Here is a 23,481-nt window from a genome sequence, read left to right as displayed (position 1 = left end):
AAATCATTGGATTGTTTCAATATTAAATTGCTTGAATGCACAGAATTACCAAATTCCACTTCCACTGGATCTACCATATGTTCAACAGAGACTGGGGATTTACAGGGTTGTATAGAATCCTGAATATTTAAGTCCTTCTGAGCATCAGTGACTATCCTGCTGTTCAACTGAGTAATAGATTTTTCAGCTACATCTGAAACAGCATCTGTTTTCTTGCTTTTATCATCACTCTGAGAAAATTCTGCAGTGTATGGTTGGGGGTGTCGAGGTCTGAGAATATGTGTAAATTTTTGCATAATCATTTTTCAACTCCCAACCATTCTAAAAAATGAAGGATTAAATCTACAGTAATTATGACATCTCAAAGACTCAAACCTTCTCAGAGAACTTTTTTCATGGGGAGAATTTATACGAGGTGACGTGAACAAAAGAGGCGGAGAACTAAGATCTAGAAATCCATGAGCTACATGTGCAGCCTTGACAGGCTTTATAGGCGACAGGGTGCTAATGTAACAAAAGATGGGGGAATCCTGAAAGACAACAATGGTTAAAGCAGGTGATTCAATATGTCATAAAACAAATCCCTATATCATAATAATAGCCTTTTAGATCCACAAGTTTCACTGTAGGCCCATCCAAATGTATTATTTAAGAACTTGAAAAAGAAATTAATAGCATCCATAAAAAATTGAGAAGATAACATTTGCTAATTTAGCATATTACATTTTTAAATATATATATATATATATACATTAAGCACAAACAGGAAACAGGAGTATGAGTACAAAAAGCAAAACATTAAACCAGAAAGAATCTAGAACAAACAAATCCAATCACCGGAAACTAGAAAAACGTCTAGAACCCATAATCCTTCCTTTAACATCTCCAACTATCTCACTTAAGATATGATAAAGAAATTTCAAAGCCATGGAGTGAGTTCATTCCAAATCCTGCATATACTGGCCTTCAAAGTCAGTTTTCTGATCATTGCTGCAGCCCAATTATCCATTTCAGCTATTCTTTTAACCTCTTCCCCCAAGTTGATGAAGTTGCAAGGAACCAAAAGAAAATCAGCGGCTTTCTTACAACTTTCTCTTGTAATGCAGCAACCAAAAAATAAATGATCTCTGCTTTTTATGCTCTGCTTACAGAAACAGCAGAGTAGATTGAGATCCCAACCATTTTGAAATTCTTTGCTATGTGTTAAGCCTATTCCAAACTGCAACCAGCAAATAAACCCATGTCTCAGTCTGCACTCTTTGAACCAAACAATGTTACGCCACGAAACAACTCTTTCTTAAGACCTTCAAGCCTCCCAAGCAGAATCAAAAGTAAACTTGCCTGATTAAGTATTAGACCATATCATTTCATCTTCCTCACCTGAAGTAGAAAATGAAGTGATTGAATTTATATCAACCAGAGTAGCAGTAATTCTTCTTCATCAACACGAGTCATTTATTATGGCTGAAACCTTTTCATTTGGAGTCCATTGGTATCAAGGATTTTGCTTGGAAAAAGGAAAGGAATGGAAAAGAAAATAAGAAGGAAATTTATCTTCCTTGTATTTTCCTTCTTTATTAAATATTATAAAAAATGGAAGTTTGTTTTAATATGACCAAAAACTAGGAAAAACTGAATTTTAATGATCTGTAAAATTAAAATTTTGTTCATAGATTTGGTATTTTTTATTGTCTTTCGCACTTTCCTTGATAACGAAACATGAAAATGTGGATTCCTTAATAATTTCCATTACTTTCCCTAATATTTTCTAAGATCCAAACAAAGCCTTAAAAAAAGATAGAAATCTCATTAATATTAGCTCCATAACTCTCCACTAGTGGGCCTTTTGGATGTCAATTGTCCAGGAAAAGGAAGGGGTTTTTTTTTTTTCATTCCCTGTAACAGATTTGAAGATAAGAGTAGACATTCCCTCTAATCTTCAGAAAGCTCATCCATGAAATGGTACAATTAGGGGGTGGCCTTACAGCCCCTATGCATCTGTTTCTTAATCTACAAGCATGAACTTGTTTCACCCAAAGAAAATTAGAGAAAGAAAAGAACAGACCTGTTAACGAGTATTCCTTATTTAACGTGTATTACTTGTACTACACTTATACTGCACTTGTACTACACTTGTACAGCACTCCATGCCTCCTATATAAATAGGCACCCATGTTTACTCTTATAGATAAGATATACAATTAAACTTGTTCAGTATTTCTAACATGGTATCAGAGCCACTGCTCTAACCTTTTCTTAGCAGTCTTGTTTTCTTGGTGTTGCTCCTTCCCTATCACGCTTCCACCGCTGTCAAGGAACCACACCACAAACCACTGCATCCTCAATCGCCTGTTGCCTACACGTGCCCACACGTCAACACGCCACGTCAGCACTGGTGACCGTTGACCCGAGTGTTTATTGTTGACCTGACCGTTGACTTTTACCATTGACTTTTCTAGGATTGACTCTTTCAAGCCAGGTTCTCCTTACCCAGTTTTTTGCATAGATTTCATTTTTGCAGTCTATTTTTGCATATTGTGTCTCTAAATGGATAAAAAGGATATTTTTATTCCTTTCCCCATCAATACTACATTGGAAGGGACTAGGAATTATTTATCTTGGTTTCAAGCCATGCACAATTTTCTTAAGGGTCGTATGCTTAGGCAATATTGTACTCGTGCAGTCACTATTCCTGTCAAGAGGGCAGCTGAAGAGGCTACTGCATTCACTGCTCGCCTAGTTGAGTGGGATAGTCATAACCATATGATCCTTACTTGGCTCCGGAACACTTCCATTCCTTCCATCTCCAATCTATTGGGCAGCTTTGATGATGCAAAATCTGCATAGGATATGTTGGCCAAACAATATTCCACTTCTCACGGATCCATGAAATATCAATTAGTGGTTGAGTTGCATCAACTCTAGCAAGAACCAGGACAATCTATCAATGACTACTATGATCAACTTTGCTTCCTTTGGGACCAAATTAACCTTTTTGATCCAACTTGGGAATGTTTAAAAGATGCTCAACAATATGCTGCTATTCGAGATGAATTCCGTCTCTATTAGTTTTTTATGTCACTTGACAAAGCCTATGAGCCCATTCGAGGTCAGCTTCTTAATCGCAGTCCTCCTCCCTCTCTTGATACTGCTGTAAATGAGTTGGTTGGAGAAGAAGCTCGTCTTGCAACCCTTCAAGCCCAGAATAGGCTGAATGCTCTGGCTATTGCTCCCTTCTACTCCCACAGAGCAACCTTTGCAATCAGGTTTTGATGACTCTAGCACTGGCAATCGTCGCAAGCAATCCAACAAAATGTTCTACAACTATTGCAAGCGTCCTGGCCACACTATTGAGACTTGTTACCATCGCAACAAATATACTGCAGTTGTTGCCAATTATGAGTCCTACTCTGCCAATGCCTTCTGTCGCAGCTAAGTCTCAATCTTCTTGATCCACTATCCACCTCTCCTAAACTAAACTACAGGACATAATAGCTCAGACTATTCATATGGCTGGTAATGCATCTCTTTCCACTACGCTCTCAATCTCGCCTGGTAAGTCTCAATTTTGGATCTTTGATTCTGCCTGTTGCAATCACATGACACCTCACTCATCCTTATTTTCTAAACTTGAACCTGCACCACACCCTCTAAATATTCATATAGCTCATGGTTCCACTTTACATGACGATAGTCTAGGGTTTGTTTCAACCTCCAACCTTTCAGTTCTTGGGGTCTTCCATGTACCTGACCTATCCTATAATTTATTCTCTGTGGGACAATTAGCTGAACTAGGTTATCGCCTTACCTTTGACTATTCAGGATGTACTGTGCAAGATCCAAGGACGGGGCAGGAGCTTGGGACTAGTCCTAGAGTTGGGCGTATGTTTGCTGTGGACAACCTTCATCTTCCACTTGTTGCTCCTATTTCTGTTGCAGCTGCAGCTGCTGCGGTTTCTTCTTTACCTTCTCTCGCACTTTGGCATACTCATCTTGCTTATGCACCCTCTTCTCAGGTACAACAATTAGCTTCTAGGGGTTTGTTAGGTTCTGTGTCCAAAGACAATTTTGATTATACTTCATGCCAATTAGGAAAACAACCAGTTTTACCTTTCAATAATAGTGAATCTGTCACTAATAACATTTTTGAGCTAATTCATTCTAATGTTTGGGAACCTTCTCCTGTTACTAGTATTGGTGGATCTCGATATTTTGTTATCTTTATTGATAATTATTCTCATTATAGTTGGATTTTTCCCATGAAATCTTGTTTTGAATTATTACCAATCTATAATAACTTTGCAAAAATGGTTGAAACACAATTTTCCAAATGTATCAAGATTTTTTGATCTAATAATGCTCTTGAATATACTCCAATATGCTTTTCAAGCTATTTTGCATTCCTATGGCATTGTACATCACCTAACTTGTTCAGGTACCTCTCAACAAAATGGTAGAGCCAAACGAAAACTTCATCATATTCTGGACACTGTTCGTGCTCTCCTTCTCTCTGCCACAGTTCCTGCTCCTTTTTGGGGTGAAGTTGCTCTTCATGCTGTTCATAAGCATTCCCAATCCAGTCATCCAAAATCAAACTCCATATGAGCCTTTGTTTGGGTCACCTCCAGACTATCATCACCTTTGCTCCTTTGGCTCTGCTTGTTTTGTTCTTCTTCAGCCACATGAGCACAACAAACTTGAGCCTCGATCCAGACTTTGTAGTTTCCTTGGCTATGGCAAAACTCAAAAAGGGTATCGGTGTTATGATCCTGTCTCTCATCATTTTCGTGCCTCCCGTAATGTTGTCTTTTGGGAACACCGATCCTTTGTTAAGATCTCTCACTTTTGTTCTCCCTTGTCTACCTCCTCTATGTCAGAAATCTTTCCAAATGAGTCACCAATTTCCTTTATAGATGATCATGATCCTCCTATAGACTTCTCTGTTTAACCACTAGATACTTTTGATCCCTTTCCTAGTTCACCCTTTAATGAACAGGGGGAAGATGAACAGGTCGACGACGGGCTACCCAACCTTGAGCTTGGGTCCCTTACTCCTGCTCCCCCTGAAGATCTTGTAGAAGATATTCCACCTCGTCACTCAACTCGGGTAAGATCCATTCCTGCTCACTTACTTGACTATCATTGTCACACTACCCTTGCTACACTGCACGAGCCTTACACCTATCGTGAGGCTTCCACTGACCGTTTATGGCAGGTTGCAATGAAAGAGGAACTTGATGCATTATCTAAAAACCATACTTGGGACTTGGTTACTCTCCCTCCTGAACAGTCCGTTGTTGGTTGTAAGTGGATCTACAAGATCAAGACTCGCTCTGATGGGTCCATTGAGCGCTATAAGGCTCGTCTTGTTGCGAAAGGTTTTACACATGAGTACGGGATTGATTATGAGGAGACCTTTGCTCCAGTTGCTCGTATCTCATCTGCTCGTGCCCTCTTAGTTGTTGCTACTGCTAATAAGTGGAACCTTTTTCAAATGGATGTCAAAAATACCTTCCTTAATGGGGAGTTAAGTGAAGAAGTTTATATGCAACCTCCACCTGGTCTCTTTGTTGAACCAAACAAGGTTTGTCACCTTCGACGTGCACTTTATGGTCTTAAATAAGCTCCACAAGCTTGGTTTGCCAAGTTCAGCTCCACCATCTTTCGCTTGGGTTACACTGTCAGTTCTTATGATTCTGTCTTATTTCTTCGTCGCAATGACAAAGGCATCATTTTGCTTCTCCTATATGTGGATGATATGATCATAACTGGTGATGACCTTAGTGGCATTCAAGAACTCAATGATTTTCTCAGTCAACAGTTTAAGATGAAAGATCTTGGTCATCTCAAATACTTCTTGGGTCTTGAAATCACTCATTCCACAGATGATCTTTACATTTCTCAGGCCAAGCATGCATCTGAACTCTTGTCTCAAACTGGACTCACTGATAGCAAGACTGTTGACACTCTAGTTGAACTTAATGTGCATTTGACTCCCTCAGGGGGGGAAACCATTGTCCAATCCCTCTCTTTACAAACACTTGGTTGGCAATCTAGTTTATCTCACTGTCACTCATCCAGACATCTCCTATGTTGTTCACCAAGTGAGCCAGTATTTGTCCGCTCCACGATCGACTCACTATGCTGTTGTTCTGTGCATTCTTCAATATCTGAAGAGCACTCTCTTCCATGGCCTTTTCTACTCTGCTTAGTCTCCGCTTGTTCTCCATGCATTCTCTTATGCTGATTGGGCTGGAGATCCCACTAATCGCAGGTCCACCACCGGTTATTGTTTTCTTCTTGGCACTTCTCTGATTTCTTGGCGAAGTAAGAAACAAACCCTTGTGGCCCGCTCCAGCACCGAAGCAGAATATTGTGCACAATCAAAGTGCCATTCACATTGCTCACAATGATGTCTTCCATGAATAGACTGTACACGTCGAGATTGATTGTCATTTTATTTGTTATCATCTTGTCCATGGTGCTCTCAAGCTCTTCTCAGTTTCTTCTAAAGATCAGTTTGTAGATATCTTCACCAAGTCACATCCTAAGGGGCATCATCGTGCTTTGGTTGACAACCTCAAGCTAGTCTCCCACCCACCTTGAGTTTGAGGGGGGTTGTTAACGTGTATTCCTTATTTACTTGTACTGCACTTGTACAGCACTCCGGGCCTCCTATATAAATAGGCACCCATGTATACTCTTATAGATAAGAAATACAATAATACTTGTTCAGTATTTCTAACAAGACCATCCAAAGCAACTTAACTACAAAGATTTTGCTCAAATCAACCAAACTCTTCAAAACTAGCCCACTTTCCTGCCAATGCTTAGAAAAAAGCTCCCATTTGATTTTACGCCCCCTGGTGTTAATATCATCCCCTTTCCAAAGAAAAGCCTTCAATTTTTTCTCTAAGCAAGAATGAACAGATGCAGGAAGTAAGATAGCCAAGCAATAATTGCTTTAAATGCTAAATAACACTGATTTTATCAATTGGAGCCTTCCAGCATAGGAAAGAAATGATGGGCATTTAAAACTATTGGAGCTTGGCTATCTTGCTTCATTCAAGATTTACTAATTCTCTTTAAAAACAAAGGAAGCCTCAAGTATTTAACAGCCCCCCTTCATTCCCAAAATATTCAAAATTTCTTGCTTTATAGGATCTGTGACGCCAGCGGGAAAAATTGAAGACTTTAGAGAGTTGGCTTTAAGGCATGAGATCCAGTAGAAAAAACCCCAGTAACAGTTTTATATCCTTAGAGAGTTCACATTCCCACTACTGCAAATCAGCAAAACAAACATTTGTAATCTTCAGCTTTTTACATTGACTGTGAAAACCTAATTCTCCTGTAAAAGCAGCAATTTCAAGAATTTTGGTTAAGGTTACCATCACCTTTACAATTAAGTAGGGACAAAGAGGATCTCCTTGTCTAATACCCTTACTACCTCCGATATAATTAATGTTTAGAGGGCTCAATCAAGCCAACCCTCACAAAGCAAGTTTAAAACACCTTGAGGCTCAATCCAAAATAGCAAATCCAAAAAGGCCAAGACATTACACACTAAGGCTTACAAATTTGTACAAAAGGCATGCCTTTTGCATCTTTTTAGTTAAGACTTGTGCATTTTAGGCATCAGGCGTGTGAATCTCTAGTTAAATTTTGCTAGAAAATTTTAAGTGCATGTTTATATGAAATGAATGTTGTAGAATGAGTTGATTTCTAAAACTCTTGAACCTCAATCTTTCCAAAATAATTGAGAGTTTCATCTACAATCTTGAAAATAATTTGAACTTTGTGATGTTATAGCTATCTCTTGGCATGATTTTCTTAATGAATTCAAGTTATTAGTTTTTTTAACAGCTAACAAGCAGTTTACAAATTTTATTGATTTTTCCAACTTTTTATTTGTAATTTTCTTTACTTTAAAAGCACATGTAATTTATTTAAAAATTTTTATCTAATATAAAATTCTCAAAAGGCTTAAGCATCCATACCTTAAGGCTTACACTTCGCCTCTTAAGGGTTAAAATGTTTTGCCTTATGCCTTCACCTTTTAAAACATTAAAAATAACCCTCAAAATAACCATGAATTTAAAGGGAAAAAAAGAAAAGAGGAGTAGTAATCATAGCAGAGAAAATAGAGGGAGTGTCAACAGGATCTAGAATTTTCATCAAAAACTCCCAATTAACAAAGAACCAAAGGCCTTTTTTCAAATCAACTTTACTAGCTGGTCTTGAAGGACCCTTATATTAATATGATAATAATGCAATAATTCCAGAACCATAAACAAATTATCATGAATTGACCTTTCCTTCACAAAAGCTGTCTAATTTATGCTAAAAAAATCTCCCAGGCAGACTGGCAGCCTTTGAGCGAGATTTTTTAATGGTCTTATAATGATATTGCAACAAGCCACAAGTCTTATGCGTGCAAGTAGGATTATCAGATTTAGGAACTAAAATCAACAACGTAAATTTCACCTGCTTTAAAAGCTTGCCATCCTAAGAAATATTTTTTAAAATTAAACAAAAAAAAGATTTAGCCTCACTGAAGTCCTCTCAAACAGCACTATAAAAAGTTATGAAAAACTTCGTGTTGAATTGATTTGAACCAAGAGCCTTCTCATCGTGAAAAGAAATTACAGGGGAAGCTTTTTGCTCTTCGCTCCTAGAAAAGTACAGCAAATGTTTCAAAATGCAGGATTACAAGAAATTGAATCCTCATTCTTAGAACCACTGAGATTAGTATAAAAAGCAAGCATTTCCTCTTTAATTTCCTCAAAATTATCAACTCTTTCCATCCTCATTCACTAGGAAAGTAATCTGGGATGTCATCCTCTTGGCTTTACCCATTGAGGAAAAGAATGTTTTGCTTCTATCCCCCAGCTTTAGCCAATAAATTTTTGCACCCTGCTTTAGGATGATCTCCACATTAGCAAATTGAAATACTCCACTTGCAAAAAAATTTAATCCTTAAAAGGTCAAAAGGACCAGAACTATTCATCAGAGAAATTTGAGCAAGCTCAAAATTTTTTTTAGCTTTATTCAGTCTAGAGTCAAGATCTGAGAAACTCTCCTTGTGGAACTCCTTAAGAGCCATCTTGAGGACTTTCAGCTACTGACAAAGCTTACACACTGGGACCCCAATTGGATTAACTGAATACCAAGCCATTTTGACTGTTTCAATGAAATCATGATGCTTAGTTTAGTGTCTGTCTCGAGCCAAGCTTGTTCGGGGCATTATGCTTGCCTGTGACCACTTGTCTTGATCATTTTTCTCTAAAACTTCACAGAAAGAGTGATTGTGTGGACAGAAATGGAACTTCAAGCCCTAGCACAAAGTTTCAAGCATAGGAGCAACTACAAATCACATCTATTACGTTAAAAGATATTAGGATCAAGCCCCACCCATATTCTTCCAATGAACTGGTAACAACCATAGATTTGAAGAAAAATCTGGTTCTTATTCAATGCTAAAGCAATTCTAGCATAATTAATTTTCTTTAACTTTTGTTTCATAGATTCCAATCATATTAAGACCAACAGATTTTATCAACTCACGGACCTCTTTTTGCTTTGAAGCTTCATTGAGCCCCCTAATATTCTAGTGACTGATTACAACATCATTTTGAAGGGCTTTTGGGTTATTAACTCCAGGATTTTCTTGGACTTTGGGAGGCCATCATTTTTTCCTTCCCTTCTAACCTGAAGTGATGTACTTGTCCCCTCAACTAAATTGCCTTCAACTACTTGAGCATTTTGAGTTTCATCATTTTTTTTTATAGAACTTAGTCTAGTAACGACTTCATCAGTTGATTGGGCTATCTTAGTATTCTTGACTCTGCTTGCTGATCCTACTTCTTTATCAATTGATTGAACTTCTTTATCATCTTTCTTTATTTCTCAACCCCAACACCCCAAACAATCTCCTTAACCCTGAACTGAGATCCTCAGTTCTTCTACAAGATCAAAACCAAATCCTCTAACTTTCTATTACTTGCTAACCCTTTTTCATTTGACTTAAAACAATTGTTAACTTCACCCCCCCACCCAAAAATATCACTTAATTAAACCAGTTTTTCATCTTCAAATTTATTTTCTTCATTCCTGTTATTTAAAATTGTAATAACTATCGTGGAATTAAACTTATGAGTCATACGATGAAACTATGGGAAAGAGTAGTTGAACAAAGATTAAGGTTAGAAACGAAGATTTCAGAAAATCAATTTGGTTTTATGCCTGAGAGATCTACCACAGAAGCTATTTATCTTTTAAGAAGATTAATGGAAAAGTTTAGGGAAAAGAAGAGCGACTTGCATATGATATTTACTGACCTTGAGAAAGCATATGATAGGATACCTAGGGAAGTTCTATGGTGGGTTTTAAAAAAAAAGGGTATATGTTGTAGGTATACCGATGTCATTAAGGACATGTACGATGGAGTAATGACTAGTGTAAGGACTACAGATGGAGAAACTAGAGAATTTCCAATTACCATAGGTGTACATCAAGGATCTACTTTGAGTCCTTATCTTTTTGCTTACGTGATGGACCAATTGACCAAGAGTATTCAAAAGGAGGTTCCATGGTGTATGTTGTTTGCAAATGATATTGTATTAATTGACAAAACTAGGGATGGAGTAGAGGCTAAGTTAGAATTATGGAGAGAAGCTTTGGAATTTAGAGGTTTTAGGATAAGTAGAAATAAAACAGAATATATGAAATATAATTTTAGTAATGATAGGAGGAATATTGGAGACAAAGTTAAACTTGATGATGAAGAAATAAATAGCACTTGTAGGTTTCGATACCTTGGATCTATTATGCAAGCTGAAGGAAAAATTGAAGATGATGTAATGCATAGAGTTAAAGCAAGTTGGGTAAAATGGAGAAGTGCTTCAAGTGTGCTATATGATTGTAGAATACCCTTAAAATTGAAAGGTAAGTTTTATAGGACTACTATAAGACCAGCTATGTTATATGGATCGAAATGTTGGGCGACGAAGAAACATAATATCCAAAAAGTAAAAGTTGTCGAGATGAGGATGCTTAGATGGATGAGTGATATAACATTGAAAGATAAATTAAGGAATGAACATATTCGAAGTAAGTTAGGTGTGGCTCCTATAGAAGATAAGATAAGGGAGGGGCGATTCAAATGGTATGGACACTTGCAACGTAGGCCTTATAGTGCACCTATAAGGAAGAGTGACTTAGTTACTGTGGGGGGGCAGTAGCAAGGGTAAGGGTAGACCTAAAATAACTTGGGAGGAGATAGTAAGTAAGGATTTAATATCCTTGAATCTATCAAAAAAAATGGTTCATGATCGCATAAATTGGCAGAAAATGATTCATATAGCCGACCCCACTTAGTGGGACTAAGGCTTGGTTTTGTTGTTGTTGTTATTCAAAACCAGATTAGTTGAATCTTTACTCTCCTCAACAATCTTCTTTCCTTTAGATTAAGTATTTAGTTCTTCTTCAAAATTTTCCTTCAAAAATTTCTCCGATATATCTTTACTCAGAATAGCAATTGAACCTGAAATAGTTTGTGTCATTTTTTTAATCTCTTCATCAACCCACTCCTTTGGTTTACATTGCTTCTGAAAATGACCAAAAGATAAGCATTTACTAAATCTAGCCAGTCTCCGAGCATAATCCAAATCAACAATTATATATTCCCCTTCTGGAGTCATCACTTCGATTTGATCTGATAATTCAAATTCCATGTCTGCTTTCATAAAACTTGTGGCAATGAGATATTCCTCATTGCCTTGGTATAAGAATCCCAATAGAGTGGATTTCCTACTAAGCTACCTATATGGCTTAGCCCTTCCATTTTCCAAATGGTATTCCATAAAATTTCACCTACATTGGAACATGACCCATAAGGAATTTTCACTTCTCGAATGAAGAAGCCCAAGGGCATATTTCCTATGGACCACGGTCCATTGTCTAGAATCCAATCTAGATCTTCATTTTTCAAGAATTGAAAGATGAAATATCCATTAGCAAGAGAAAAAATCACAATAGTACCAGCCATTTTCCCAAGTTCATCCACAATGTTTTTGACATAAGGGAATGGAGGCAGTTTTCCAAGGAACTTCCCTATGATTACATATGTCAGCTCCCATTTGAAATATCTTCAGATGTGGATTAATCATAATCCATCCATCAATTCAAATAGATTCAGAATATTTCATTTCGCACTCCAAACTATTAAATTTTTTTATAAAAAAAAAATCCTTAACCTTCTTAGGTGAATTTCCCTCAATCTTTCTCAAAACCTAGGAATTCAAATTATCACTAATCTCCTTATCTGCATTTGAGACAATCATATCCATCCTACATCTAACCAATTTCTCAATAACCTCGGTTGAATGAACAAACAAATCCATTAAGCATCAAAATCCCGAAACTCTAAGATTTCAAATGTCAATAGAAATCAGAAATCAAGCTCAAAAATTCAATTCAGATTTGAAAGAACCATAACAAGCAATCAACAAAAACAATTAAAGTCAAATTTAGAAGAATCAGAACTGATGAGCAATAGCATATGATCGAGTTTTGGGGTGAAACCAGTGAAGAGAGTGCAAATTAGCGCAGCAGACTTAACCTGCAGTGAGGGAATTTGGAGTTCCTGCCTATCAAACTGTCATTCCTTTCCTAATTTAGCATATTACGTAAAATCTAATAAACCCATAAATTCTTATGTCATCACTTAGTACAATATAAACACAATCACAACTAAGATACCGTTTAATTAATAGCCAAATTGATGGAAAAAAGTGAAACAAAAAATTCCTCATAGAAGAAAATTTATAATGCAAAATACTGAACTGCAAATCTGCAATTAATACACTTCAAGGTTCAGAAAGAAAAGAGGGGGAAATCCAATACATGTCCTCAAGCTACCATGAAATCAGTGCAAGACAATCCCCCACTTCAACTCACATCCACCAAAAATTATAGGGAAAAAAAAAATCTCTAAAAATTCAACACTCAAATCGGTTAACCCAAACCACCTAGTCCAACAAAAATAACATACCCAGACCCTACACTAAAGCTACTCCGACAACTAGAAACAACCAGTAGCCATCTCAATCAAACAAATCCCATTAAGCCTAAAAAAAAAAATCAAAAAAAAATAAATAAATAAATTACAAACAGCACTAGAACGAGGTCTATGACACGCGAAATGGGATTGATACAGAAGGAACCAACGAAGAAAAAGGAAAGAGAAAGCATACAGCGGAAGTGCAGCAATTACGAAGCAATATACTAACTTGGACTGCGGGAGACTCTGAAGAAGAGATGGTGGCGGCGGCGGCCGTGGCACCACTGGTTCTCGTGGCGGTCTTCTCGGAATCAAAAGGCTCCATGGTTTGAAACCCTAACCCTAGAGCACTCTCTCTGCATCCCTCTCTCTCTTGAGAATTGATCCCCTGGAAGTGACTCAATGGGTGGCTGAGAATGATGATGATCAGAAGAAATGTGAATTATTTTTCTCAGAAAATTTTCATTAGAAAATTAGAAAATATACAGACGGGAAGAAAAACAAAAGGCGAATGGTGTTCTTTTGAATCTAACAATTTTGGGCGGGAAAACCCGCTGGGCTTACTTGTCGCATGTGGGTTGGGCCCAAGGAATGCAAATAGGAATTCAAGGTAGGCAGTTTCTCATTAAAACTGAAAAACTCAACAAACTTAAAATCTTACATAATTTAAAATCCAAGAGTTAAATCCATGCTGGAGTTTGAATTTTGAATTTTAAATTTAAACTTTTATAAATAAAACTAAATACGATTTTGTAGTGTATCTTCTTCAGTTCATACAAATATAAATTCAAATGGTGTGTTTGTTTCGGGAATAGATATTCCATCAAATAAGATGAAATATAGTAAAAATTTTAGAAATATAGGGAGAATAATTATTACTTATATATTTACTATTATTTTATTTAACATGTAATTAAATAAATGGAATAGACTTTCACGTGATAAAATATGAGAATAATTATTTTTTTCAACAAAATTTTTTTGTATAGCTAATTGTAACTAACTAAAAGTAATCTATTCTTAGGGATAGATATTCCACAAACCAAATATGTCATTGATATCTAAAATTCTTAGTCCATGTTTGATGCAAGACACAATAAAATAGGACTAGACAATGAAGAAGGGCCAGGCCCATTTATGTAGGATAGGGCTAACCAGTCACCTCCACTAGCCAATGATGACTATAGGTGATCTAAAAATATTTGCAAATGAACTCTTCCCCACCTATGCACATCCTAACACAGAGCTCCCCTCCATCCATGACACCTAGAGCTCCTCATTTGTTGTCAAGTTTCTTTGCTTCCTACTAGCGTTACATCATTTATCTTCTCTCTCTCTCTCTCTTCCTAGCACATAAAGCTCCCCTCCATCCACAATACCCAAAGCTCCTCATTTATTACAAAGTTTCTCTACTTCCCACAAGCTTTACATTGGTCATCTTCCCCAATATCTCACCAACATGGTTACTCTCTTTCTCTCTACTCAATTTTTGGTGCAATTTGTCCTCAAATATTGGCATGAAAAGCAAAGTTGTGATGCCTCAAATGAGATTTTTATATATTTAAGAATTCTTTCCAAGATGTTCCCAAGAAAACTCGATCTATAAAGTGATTCATATGTTCCTAATGAATAGATTGAGTTCCTAACTTTTGGATCCATATGTTTTACACTTTTGCCAATGATTGAGTGAATTGGTAGAAAGTAATTTATATGACTAACCCCACTTTTTGAAACTTAAGACTTTTTTTTTTGGATTATCGTGAGAACTCCAACCATAAATGAGCCACTTTTCGAACCCCCTGATGCGATACCAAACTCACGGGTCTTTGAAACTTAAGACTTGTTAGTATTGTTCATGTTGCAGCCAAAAATTGAACGACCTTCACGATGCCTGATCACGACCACCTGAAAAGAGATAAATAAGTAAGGCTTGGAGGACCCGGGGTGTACTCCGGGGGATCGCTCCGATGCCTAAGTCAAGGATTGACTTGAGAGATTTTTTATGCAACAGTAAAGTAGAGTTTATAATGAGATACCTTAGCCTCTTCTCTGAATCCCCATTTATAGTGATGGAGTTTGACCCAAGGGTGATGTGCCATTTATTAGCGAATTATGGCGTAGATTGCTCTAGTCATCGCTCCAGTTGTTATAACGTTGGCGTAAATTGCTCTAGTCATCATGGAGCTGGCGTCAATTGCTCTGCTTGAGCAGTTGACTTAGGTGGTAATTGCCCTCATCAATGTTGGGCTATAGTCTCTTTTGGATTTATGGTATGTGATATATTTGAGGTATATCAGTTGTCTCCCCCTTCAGTTTCGAATTTTTGAAGCTGGCTTCCAAAGTTCGAAAGTTGTATTTTTTTTGTTTTTGTCGAGCAGCTCTTCTTGAGGCATTTTGGGCTGCTTGTGGTTTCATGAGTTGCGCTCTTTTTTTTTGTCATTTCTAGCCTAATGAGCTGTGCTCATATTTTGGGCTGTTTTTAGGCCTTACGAGCGTTGTTCGTCAGTTGGGCCGATTCTTCTTTGCCTAATGAGTTGTGCTCATTTTTTGGGCAGTCTTCTGGCCTCACGAGTATTGCTCGTCAGTTGGGCCGATTCTTCTTTGCCTAATGAGATGTGCTCATTTTTTGGGCAGTCTTCTAACCTCACGAGCATTTCTCGTCAGTTGGGCCAATTCTTCTTTGCCTAATGAGATGTGCTCATTTTTTGGGCAGTCTTCTAGCCTCACGAGCGTTGCTCGTCAGTTAGGCTGATTCTTCTTTGCCTAATGAGTCGTGCTCATTTTTTGGGCAGTCTTCTAGCCTCACGAGCGTTGCTCGTCAGTTGGGCTGATTCTTCTTTGCCTAATGAGATGTGCTCATTTTTTGGGTAGTCTTCTAGCCTCACGAGCGTTGCTCGTCAGTTGGGCTGATTCTTCTTTGCCTAATGAGTCGTGCTCATTTTTTGGGCAGTCTTCTAGCCTCACGAGCGTTGCTCGTCAGTTGGGCTGATTCTTCTTTGCCTAATGAGTCGTGCTCATTTTTTGGGCAGTCTTCTAGCCTCACGAGCGTTGCTCGTCAGTTGGACTGATTCTTCTTTGCCTAATGAGTCGTGCTCATTTTTTGGGCAGTCTTCTGGCCTCACGAGTATTGCTCGTCAGTTGGGCCGATTCTTCTTTGCCTAATGAGATGTGCTCATTTTTTGGGCAGTCTTCTAGCCTCACGAGCATTGCTCATCAGTTGGGCCGATTCTTCTTTGCCTAATGAGATGTGCTCATTTTTTGGGCAGTCTTCTAGCCTCACGAGCGTTGCTCGTCAGTTGGGCTGATTCTTCTTTGCCTAATGAGTCGTGCTCATTTTTTGGGCAGTCTTCTAGCCTCACGAGCGTTGCTCGTCAGTTGGGCTGATTCTTCTTTGCCTAATGAGATGTGCTCATTTTTTGGGCAGTCTTCTAGCCTCAAGAGCGTTGCTCGTCAGTTGGGCTGATTCTTCTTTGCCTAATGAGTCGTGCTCATTTTTTGGGCAGTCTTCTAGCCTCACGAGCGTTGCTCGTCAGTTGGGCTGATTCTTCTTTGCCTAATGAGTCGTGCTCAGTTTTTGGGCAGTCTTCTAGCCTCACGAGCGTTGCTCGTCAGTTGGGCTGATTCTTCTTTGCCTAATGAGTCGTGCTCATTTTTTGGGCAGTCTTCTAGCCTCACGAGCGTTGCTCATCAGTTGGGCCGATTCTTCCTTACCTAATGAGCTGTGCTCATTTTTTGGGTTATATCTTTAATAACATTTTGATAATTTATGATGTTGGGATGGTTGTTCAATTCGACAGGTTTTTGCAGTTTTGATTTCATTGGGGTTAAAGATGTGAGTTATGGTATTTTCAATATCAGTTAGGATTCTTAATCTGTTCGAGATGGATTTGTTTCAAAGGGTTTGGATGTGTATGCACCAAGTGTTCGATCATTTTGGCAAAGGGAACTGCAAGTAAGCATGCAATGTTATAGATTTCGCAAACTATTTTTGTGTTGTCTGTGTCATATGTGGGGTCTATAAACTCAGATTATTCAATTGTATCCCAGTTGGTTCGTGAGTCCCATGTTGGATGGGGTTGTGAGTGCAATGGTAGATTGAAGTTTGAGATTGAGATCTACAAGATGTCTACCATTGACGACAGTGATTTTGTTACTGTTTGTTTTGATTATGGTGTGGATTGTTTAGCTGATTGGGCTCTAGGTGCTCGATAGAATGTCACTAAGGAGCTTGATTTTTCTGTTTGAGGTTTTGCCGATTGTAGTTGCTACAATTGTGCAATTTCAATGTGCGTTGTAATTTCAACTCAAATTCCCAATAGCAATTTCAAATTCACTATTCAGAGCACTGTTCAATGCACATGAATGTGCAAAAGTCATTATTGCCAAACCCATGGTGCATTCGGCCAACCCATTGGAATTTCAAAGTTTGACTTTGTTTATTTGACTTGCAGTGCAGCTATCATGACCCCACTATGCATTTGGTGCATAGGTCATTGTTCAAATAATTAAATAACTTGAACATCCTATTAATTATTATTAGCCATTAAGATGGAGCTTTTCAAGGGTTAAAACTATGACATCTATTTGGCTTTTTTTTTTTTTAAAGAATTATTATTGTATGATGGAGAAAAAATCATACCTTGAGAATAGACACGTTGGCTACATAAATCTTGTGCATAGAAACATCAATTGTAGTCGGATTCGTATTAGATTCAGAATTTCCCAATATCGCAAGCTGGGTCCCTTTACTTTTCCTGGTGACCTTGCCAAGGATCGCGATGGCTTCTTCGAGGTCACCATAGGTGGAGAAGAGATTGTGGAGGTTCTTGATGGTAGTGTCCCATCCAATTCCGTGAATGAAGAGTTTGCACTAGGTAGGGTCCCAATTGGCGATGGATCAGACGGCATCGAGTACGTCTAGGTGTCAGACGGTGGTATTTCGGATGATCTTAATTGAGCCAATGCATCGACCTTCAATTATCTGATGTAGTCATGATCAAGGATTGAAAGAGAAAACCTCTCAAGAAGTTCCCACAGACGGCGCCAACTGTTGCAGCCAAAAATTGAACGACCTTCACGATGCCTGATCACGACCACCTGAAAAGAGATAAATAAGCAAGGCTTGGAGGACCCGGGGTGTACTCCGGGGGATCGCTCCGATGCCTAAGTCAAGGATTGACTTGAGAGATTTTTTATGCAACAGTAAAGTAGAGTTTATAATGAGATACCTTAGCCTCTTCTCTGAATCCCCATTTATAGTGATGGAGTTTGACCCAAGGGTGATGTGCCATTTATTAGCGAATTATGGCGCAAACGTGAATCGCTCCAGTTGTTATAACGTTGGCGTAGATTGCTCTAGTCATCATGGAGCTGGCGTCAATTGCTCTGCTTGAGCAGTTGACTTAGGTGGTAATTGCCTTCATCAATGTTGGGCTATAGTCTCTTTTGGATTTATGGTATGTGATATATTTGAGGTATATCAGTTCATGTTCTGCATTTTTGGCTCTCGCTATGGGATTAACACAAAACATTCTTATGCTTGCTTTCCTTGGTATGCCTAAACTCTAATCTAACATATTACTATCATCCAAAGAAATGTAAATTTCCTATCATTGATAATCTTAAGAATATTTATGATTCTTTTTTGTCCTAATTAAAAGCCCATACTTTGAGGGTGGTTTTGAAGGGACCTATGGTTGGGCAGATAAGAGTGGTGTAGAGGGTGTTGATTTCAAATCAATAGCCATATACTTCTCTTTTGTAATTATTCTTGGTAGGGTATTGGCATGTTACTTTCATTTTTAAGTTTAATGAAGTTTAATATTTGATGAATGCTATTTTATATTGATCAATGATACTTGATGGTGCCTTTGATTCAATGAGGATAATATATATATATTAAACTACTCCTTAAAGCATTAAGGCTAAAATCTAGTAGTTTCTCAAGGTACAAAATTTGAAATTCCAAAATCACCTTTGATAACTTATTTATTCAAAATAAAAAGTCTCTCCACGACCCAACAAAGACAATCATATAAAGTTCAATTCTCAATGTGTGCTAAGGATACTAAACAATTCCAGTGTATCATTTGTTATCTCTCTTTTTTGCACTTGCTCGCATACATTTATGATCTCTCTTTTTTTTGCACTTGCTCGACCCAATGCTCAAGATTCTACAAGGATGATTGAATTGGAACGTTTGATTTCAATGATAAAGGGTTGTTTCAACACTTTTTTCGCAAGTCGCTTCGTTTTCTTTAATTTTACTCCTTTAAGGATTTGATTGCAGAGAAACCAAAATACAAATTCATGAATAGATTGCTGATGATACATATGTAAAGATTATTGACATTTTAGCTTTGTTTTCCAATCATTCATTTGATGCAACCATACAAATTAAAGAGGATAATAATAGATCATACCAAATACAAAATACACCAAATTCCAAAAATGCTTTTGTTGTGTTTTTGGAAACTAATTGTGCATCCTATGTAAGAAAACTTTTATAAATATACTGCAGCCAACAGAATCTTCAACTATCATGAACTTCACATTTGTTTTACCTTTATGCAGAAAATAAATAAATCATAACATAAACTTTACATATCGGAGTCAATCATGCCAAATTGACCAAGAAGAACACCTGAAGAAGCTATAGAAATCGTTTCTCCCACTTTTCCTTGATCTCTTTCTTTCCTTCACTAGATTTATGGAATTTCCTGATGATCAGAGAGAGGACAATTTTCTATATGCCTTTCTTCTTTCCTTTCCTTTACATTGCAACTAACATCACTATTCAGCTAACCTTTAGAACTTATGAGCTTAGCTTTTACTTTTTCTTCTTTTTTTTCTCTTTTTCTTAGCTTAGCTTGACATTAGCTTGCCCTTATACCTACTCCTCATAATAGTAGCTAATGAATATAATATATGAATACCCTTCAAACTTCCAACCATAAATATCTCATTTATTCTAAGCTAAGTTTTTAGTTAACCCATTAATAATCATTTAATATCCTTTATCATATGGGACATGTACCCTTCATGTGGGACCCATATCATTCATGTGGGACATATCCTTTGGGATATAAATCCTACATTCTTCCACTTGGCCCATATGAATTATATTAATATGAGTTAACAAATAACCATAATATGCATAAAATATTAGCTTATTTATATTTTTAATGAGATTACCATAATATCATAATTAAGTAACCAATTAGCACGAGTCATGGCAGTAAATATCATTAGAGCAACATCTTCCCTTCCATGTACCACAATTGCTAATAAACCACTTAACTATGATTCATAATAGGAAGTTACCATAATGTAATGTCTTTGTCAAAGACCATTTCTGTTTAACAATAATCCATCTCTACAATCACATGATTGATGGTAAACAGAAATAATGTTCAGAAACATTTTTTATTGATATCATTATATATTTTATAGAACAAAACATAAAGATTCACTATCATACATTAGGGATTACAACAAAGATCCTTGTGATTAGCATGTTCCTTAAATGCCTTTGGTATCAATCCCTTTGTTAAAGGATCTACTATCATGAGTTCAGTCCTTATATGTTCTATAAGCATTATCTATTTCCGAACTTCCTCCTTAACGGCCAAATATTTGAGTTCCATATGCTTAGTGCCATTAGAATATTTGTCATTTTTGGAGAAAAAGATTGCTGCGAAATTCTCACAATAAATTCTCAGTGGCTTGGCTATGTTGTCGACAATCCCAAGTCCCGAGATAAAGTTGTGCAACCACAAAGCATGAATTGTGGCCTCCAAGCACGCCACAAATTCAGCTTCCATAGTAGATGTTGCTATGATAGTCTATTTGGTGCTCTTCCATGATATTGCTCCTCTAGCTAATAGGAATAAATAACCATACGTTGACTTTCGACTATCAACACATCCAGTAAAATTTGAGTCGGAGTAGCCAATCACCTCCAATTGATCTGTTCTTCTATACATGAGCATACAGTGTCTGGTTCCTTTTAAGTACCTCAAGACTTTCTTTGCAGTTTTCCAATGCTCCATTCTAGGATTACTTTGGTATCTTTCGAGCATCCCAACTGCGAAACTAATATCTGGTCTCGTACAAGTCTGCACATACATCAAACTTCCAATAAAAGATACAAAAAGAATATTTTCCATACTTTTCTTTTCTAATTCATTCGGTGGATAATCATTTGCACTGAACTTGTCCCCTTTACAAATAAGAGCAGGAGTTGGCTTACAATCAGCCATATGAAATCTTTCTAGAACTTTATTAATATATCCTTTCTGAGACAACCCTAATAGTCCACGTGATCTATCCCGGAATATTTCAATTCCTATCACATAAGTTGCCTCACCCATATCTTTCATTTCAAAGTTCATAGAAAGAAATCTCTTGGTATCATTTAATAAACCAAGATCACTACTCGCAAGTAAAATATCATCAACATATAGAATCAGAACGATAAACTTGCTCCTACTGACCTTGAGATATATACACTGATCAACGGTATTTTCCTTAAATCTTAAGGTCGTGATGGTATCATGGAACTTAAAATACCATTGTCTGGAAGCTTGTTTAAGTCCATATATTGATTTCTTTAATTTGCAAACCATATGCTCCTTTCCTTCAACCATCAAACCTTCAGGATGATCCATATACACCTCTTCATCTAAATTCCCATTTAAAAATGCAGTTTTCACATCCATTTGGTGCAACTCTAAATCAAAATGAGCCACCAAAGCCTTTATGATTCTTAGAGAGTCCTTTTTAGACACAAGAGAAAATGTCTCTTTATAATCAACACATTCCCTTTGAGTGAAACCCTTTGCTACTAGTCTAACTTTATATCGTTCAATGTTGTCATTACATTCGTGTTTGGTCTTAAAGACCCATTTACGCCCAACTATTTTAAACCCTTCAAGAAAATCAACGATGTCCCAGACTTTATTCTATTTTATAGATTTCAACTCATCATTTATGGCATTGATCCACTTTTTAGAATCATTACTTTTAATTGCTTGTGAAAAAGTAACCGAATCTTTACTAGTCCCTAAATTATAATCAACCTCTTGCAGATATACCAAATAATCATCATAAATAGCTGGTTTCCTTACTCTTTGAGATCTCCTTAATGTTATTTCTTGTGATTGTTCTACAATTAGCTCAGTGGTGACATTTTCATTACGAAGTGATACATCATTAGGTTGTTGTTCAATGGTATAATACCTTTCACTAACTGAAGGAACAACAATATCTGTTAAAGGTGTAGATATCGAGATAGGAACCCGAATTTTTTTAATGACCACATTTCGCGATATATCACTCCCACTAATTTCACCATTCTCAAGGAACTTTGCATTACCCTTTAAACTTTTATGGGTATCCAATAAAGTACCCACTCACAGTCCTCGAATCCAATTTCTTTTCATTTGGATTATAGACTCTAATCTCTACTGGATAACTCCAAACATGAAAGTTTCTTAAACTCGGCTTCCTTCTCGTCCACAATTCAAAAAGGAGTTTTCTGAATAGCCTTACTAGAAACCCAATTGAGCATATACACTGCTATTTTAAGGGCTTCCATCCATAATGAAATGGTTACTGAGGAATTACTCAGCATACTCCTAACCATTTCCATAAGAGTATGGTTCCGCCTTTCAACCATACCATTCTGCTGAGGCATACTTGGCATTGTGTACTGAGCACAAATATCATGTTGTTCTAGGAATTTAGCAAATGGCCCTGGACATTGTTTATTCCCATCATACCTACCATAATACTCACCACCTTTGTTAGATCTGATGATCTTCACTTTTCTATCTAATTGTCGCTCCACTTCAACAACATATACCTTTAAAGCATCTATTGCCTGAGACTTTTCATGCAACAAATAGATATAACCATATAGTGAAAAATCATCAATAAGGGTGATAAAATACTTTTGTCCACCTAACGATGGTGAGTCAAAAGGTCCATATATATTAGTATGAACAATTTCCAGTAGATTTCCACTTCTTGTGGCTCCTTTCTTTGTATGTTTAGTTTGCTTTCCTTTAATGCAATCAACATATACATTGAAATCAATAAAATCAAGGTTTGTAAGAACCCCATCCTTTACTAATCTCTCTATTCTCTCCCTGAATATATGACCCAGTCTTTTATGCCACAAAAAGGAGGAACTTTCATTGATTCTACTACATTTAGTTCCAACATTACAATGCAGGGTGAGGAGTGTTTCAACAAACTTTTCATTAAGATTAACTTTATACAGCCCCTCACACAAAACACCAAAACCAACACATAAGTCACCTTTCATAAGACAGAAACTTTTATGTTCAAAGTACAAACCATAACCATCATTATCTAGTTTGGACATGGAAATTAAGTTCCTAAAAATATTTGGAACA

At 37.0% G+C, this 23,481-nt stretch overlaps 1 protein-coding gene across 3 annotated transcripts in view; it reads right to left on the bottom strand.

Annotated features, from left to right (window-relative positions):
• The window catches only part of LOC131152296 (protein tesmin/TSO1-like CXC 2), a 35,928-nt gene extending 22,372 nt beyond the window's left edge, over positions 1-13,556 (bottom strand). The window contains exons 1-3 of one of the 3 annotated variants that reach the window (XR_009135917.1): positions 13,290-13,556; positions 376-530; positions 50-270 (exon numbers count right to left, since the gene is read on the bottom strand). Coding sequence is in view for 1 of the 3 variants with exons in the window: in XM_058104112.1 (XP_057960095.1) it covers positions 50-270; positions 376-530; positions 13,290-13,385 (472 nt within the window). In the remaining 2 variants the exon portion in view is untranslated. Of the gene's footprint in view, positions 1-49; positions 271-375; positions 531-13,289 lie in introns of those variants that run through there. The other 2 variants (XM_058104112.1, XR_009135918.1) reach the window with 2 other exon arrangements.
• Positions 13,557-23,481: the final 9,925 nt, after the last annotated feature.

Source organism: Malania oleifera, chromosome 3 (genome assembly GCF_029873635.1).
Source record: "Malania oleifera isolate guangnan ecotype guangnan chromosome 3, ASM2987363v1, whole genome shotgun sequence".
Classification (NCBI taxonomy): domain Eukaryota; kingdom Viridiplantae; phylum Streptophyta; class Magnoliopsida; order Santalales; family Ximeniaceae; genus Malania; species Malania oleifera.
The sequence above is the reverse complement of the archived record's forward strand: the minus strand, read 5'-3'. Positions and strand labels throughout refer to the sequence as shown.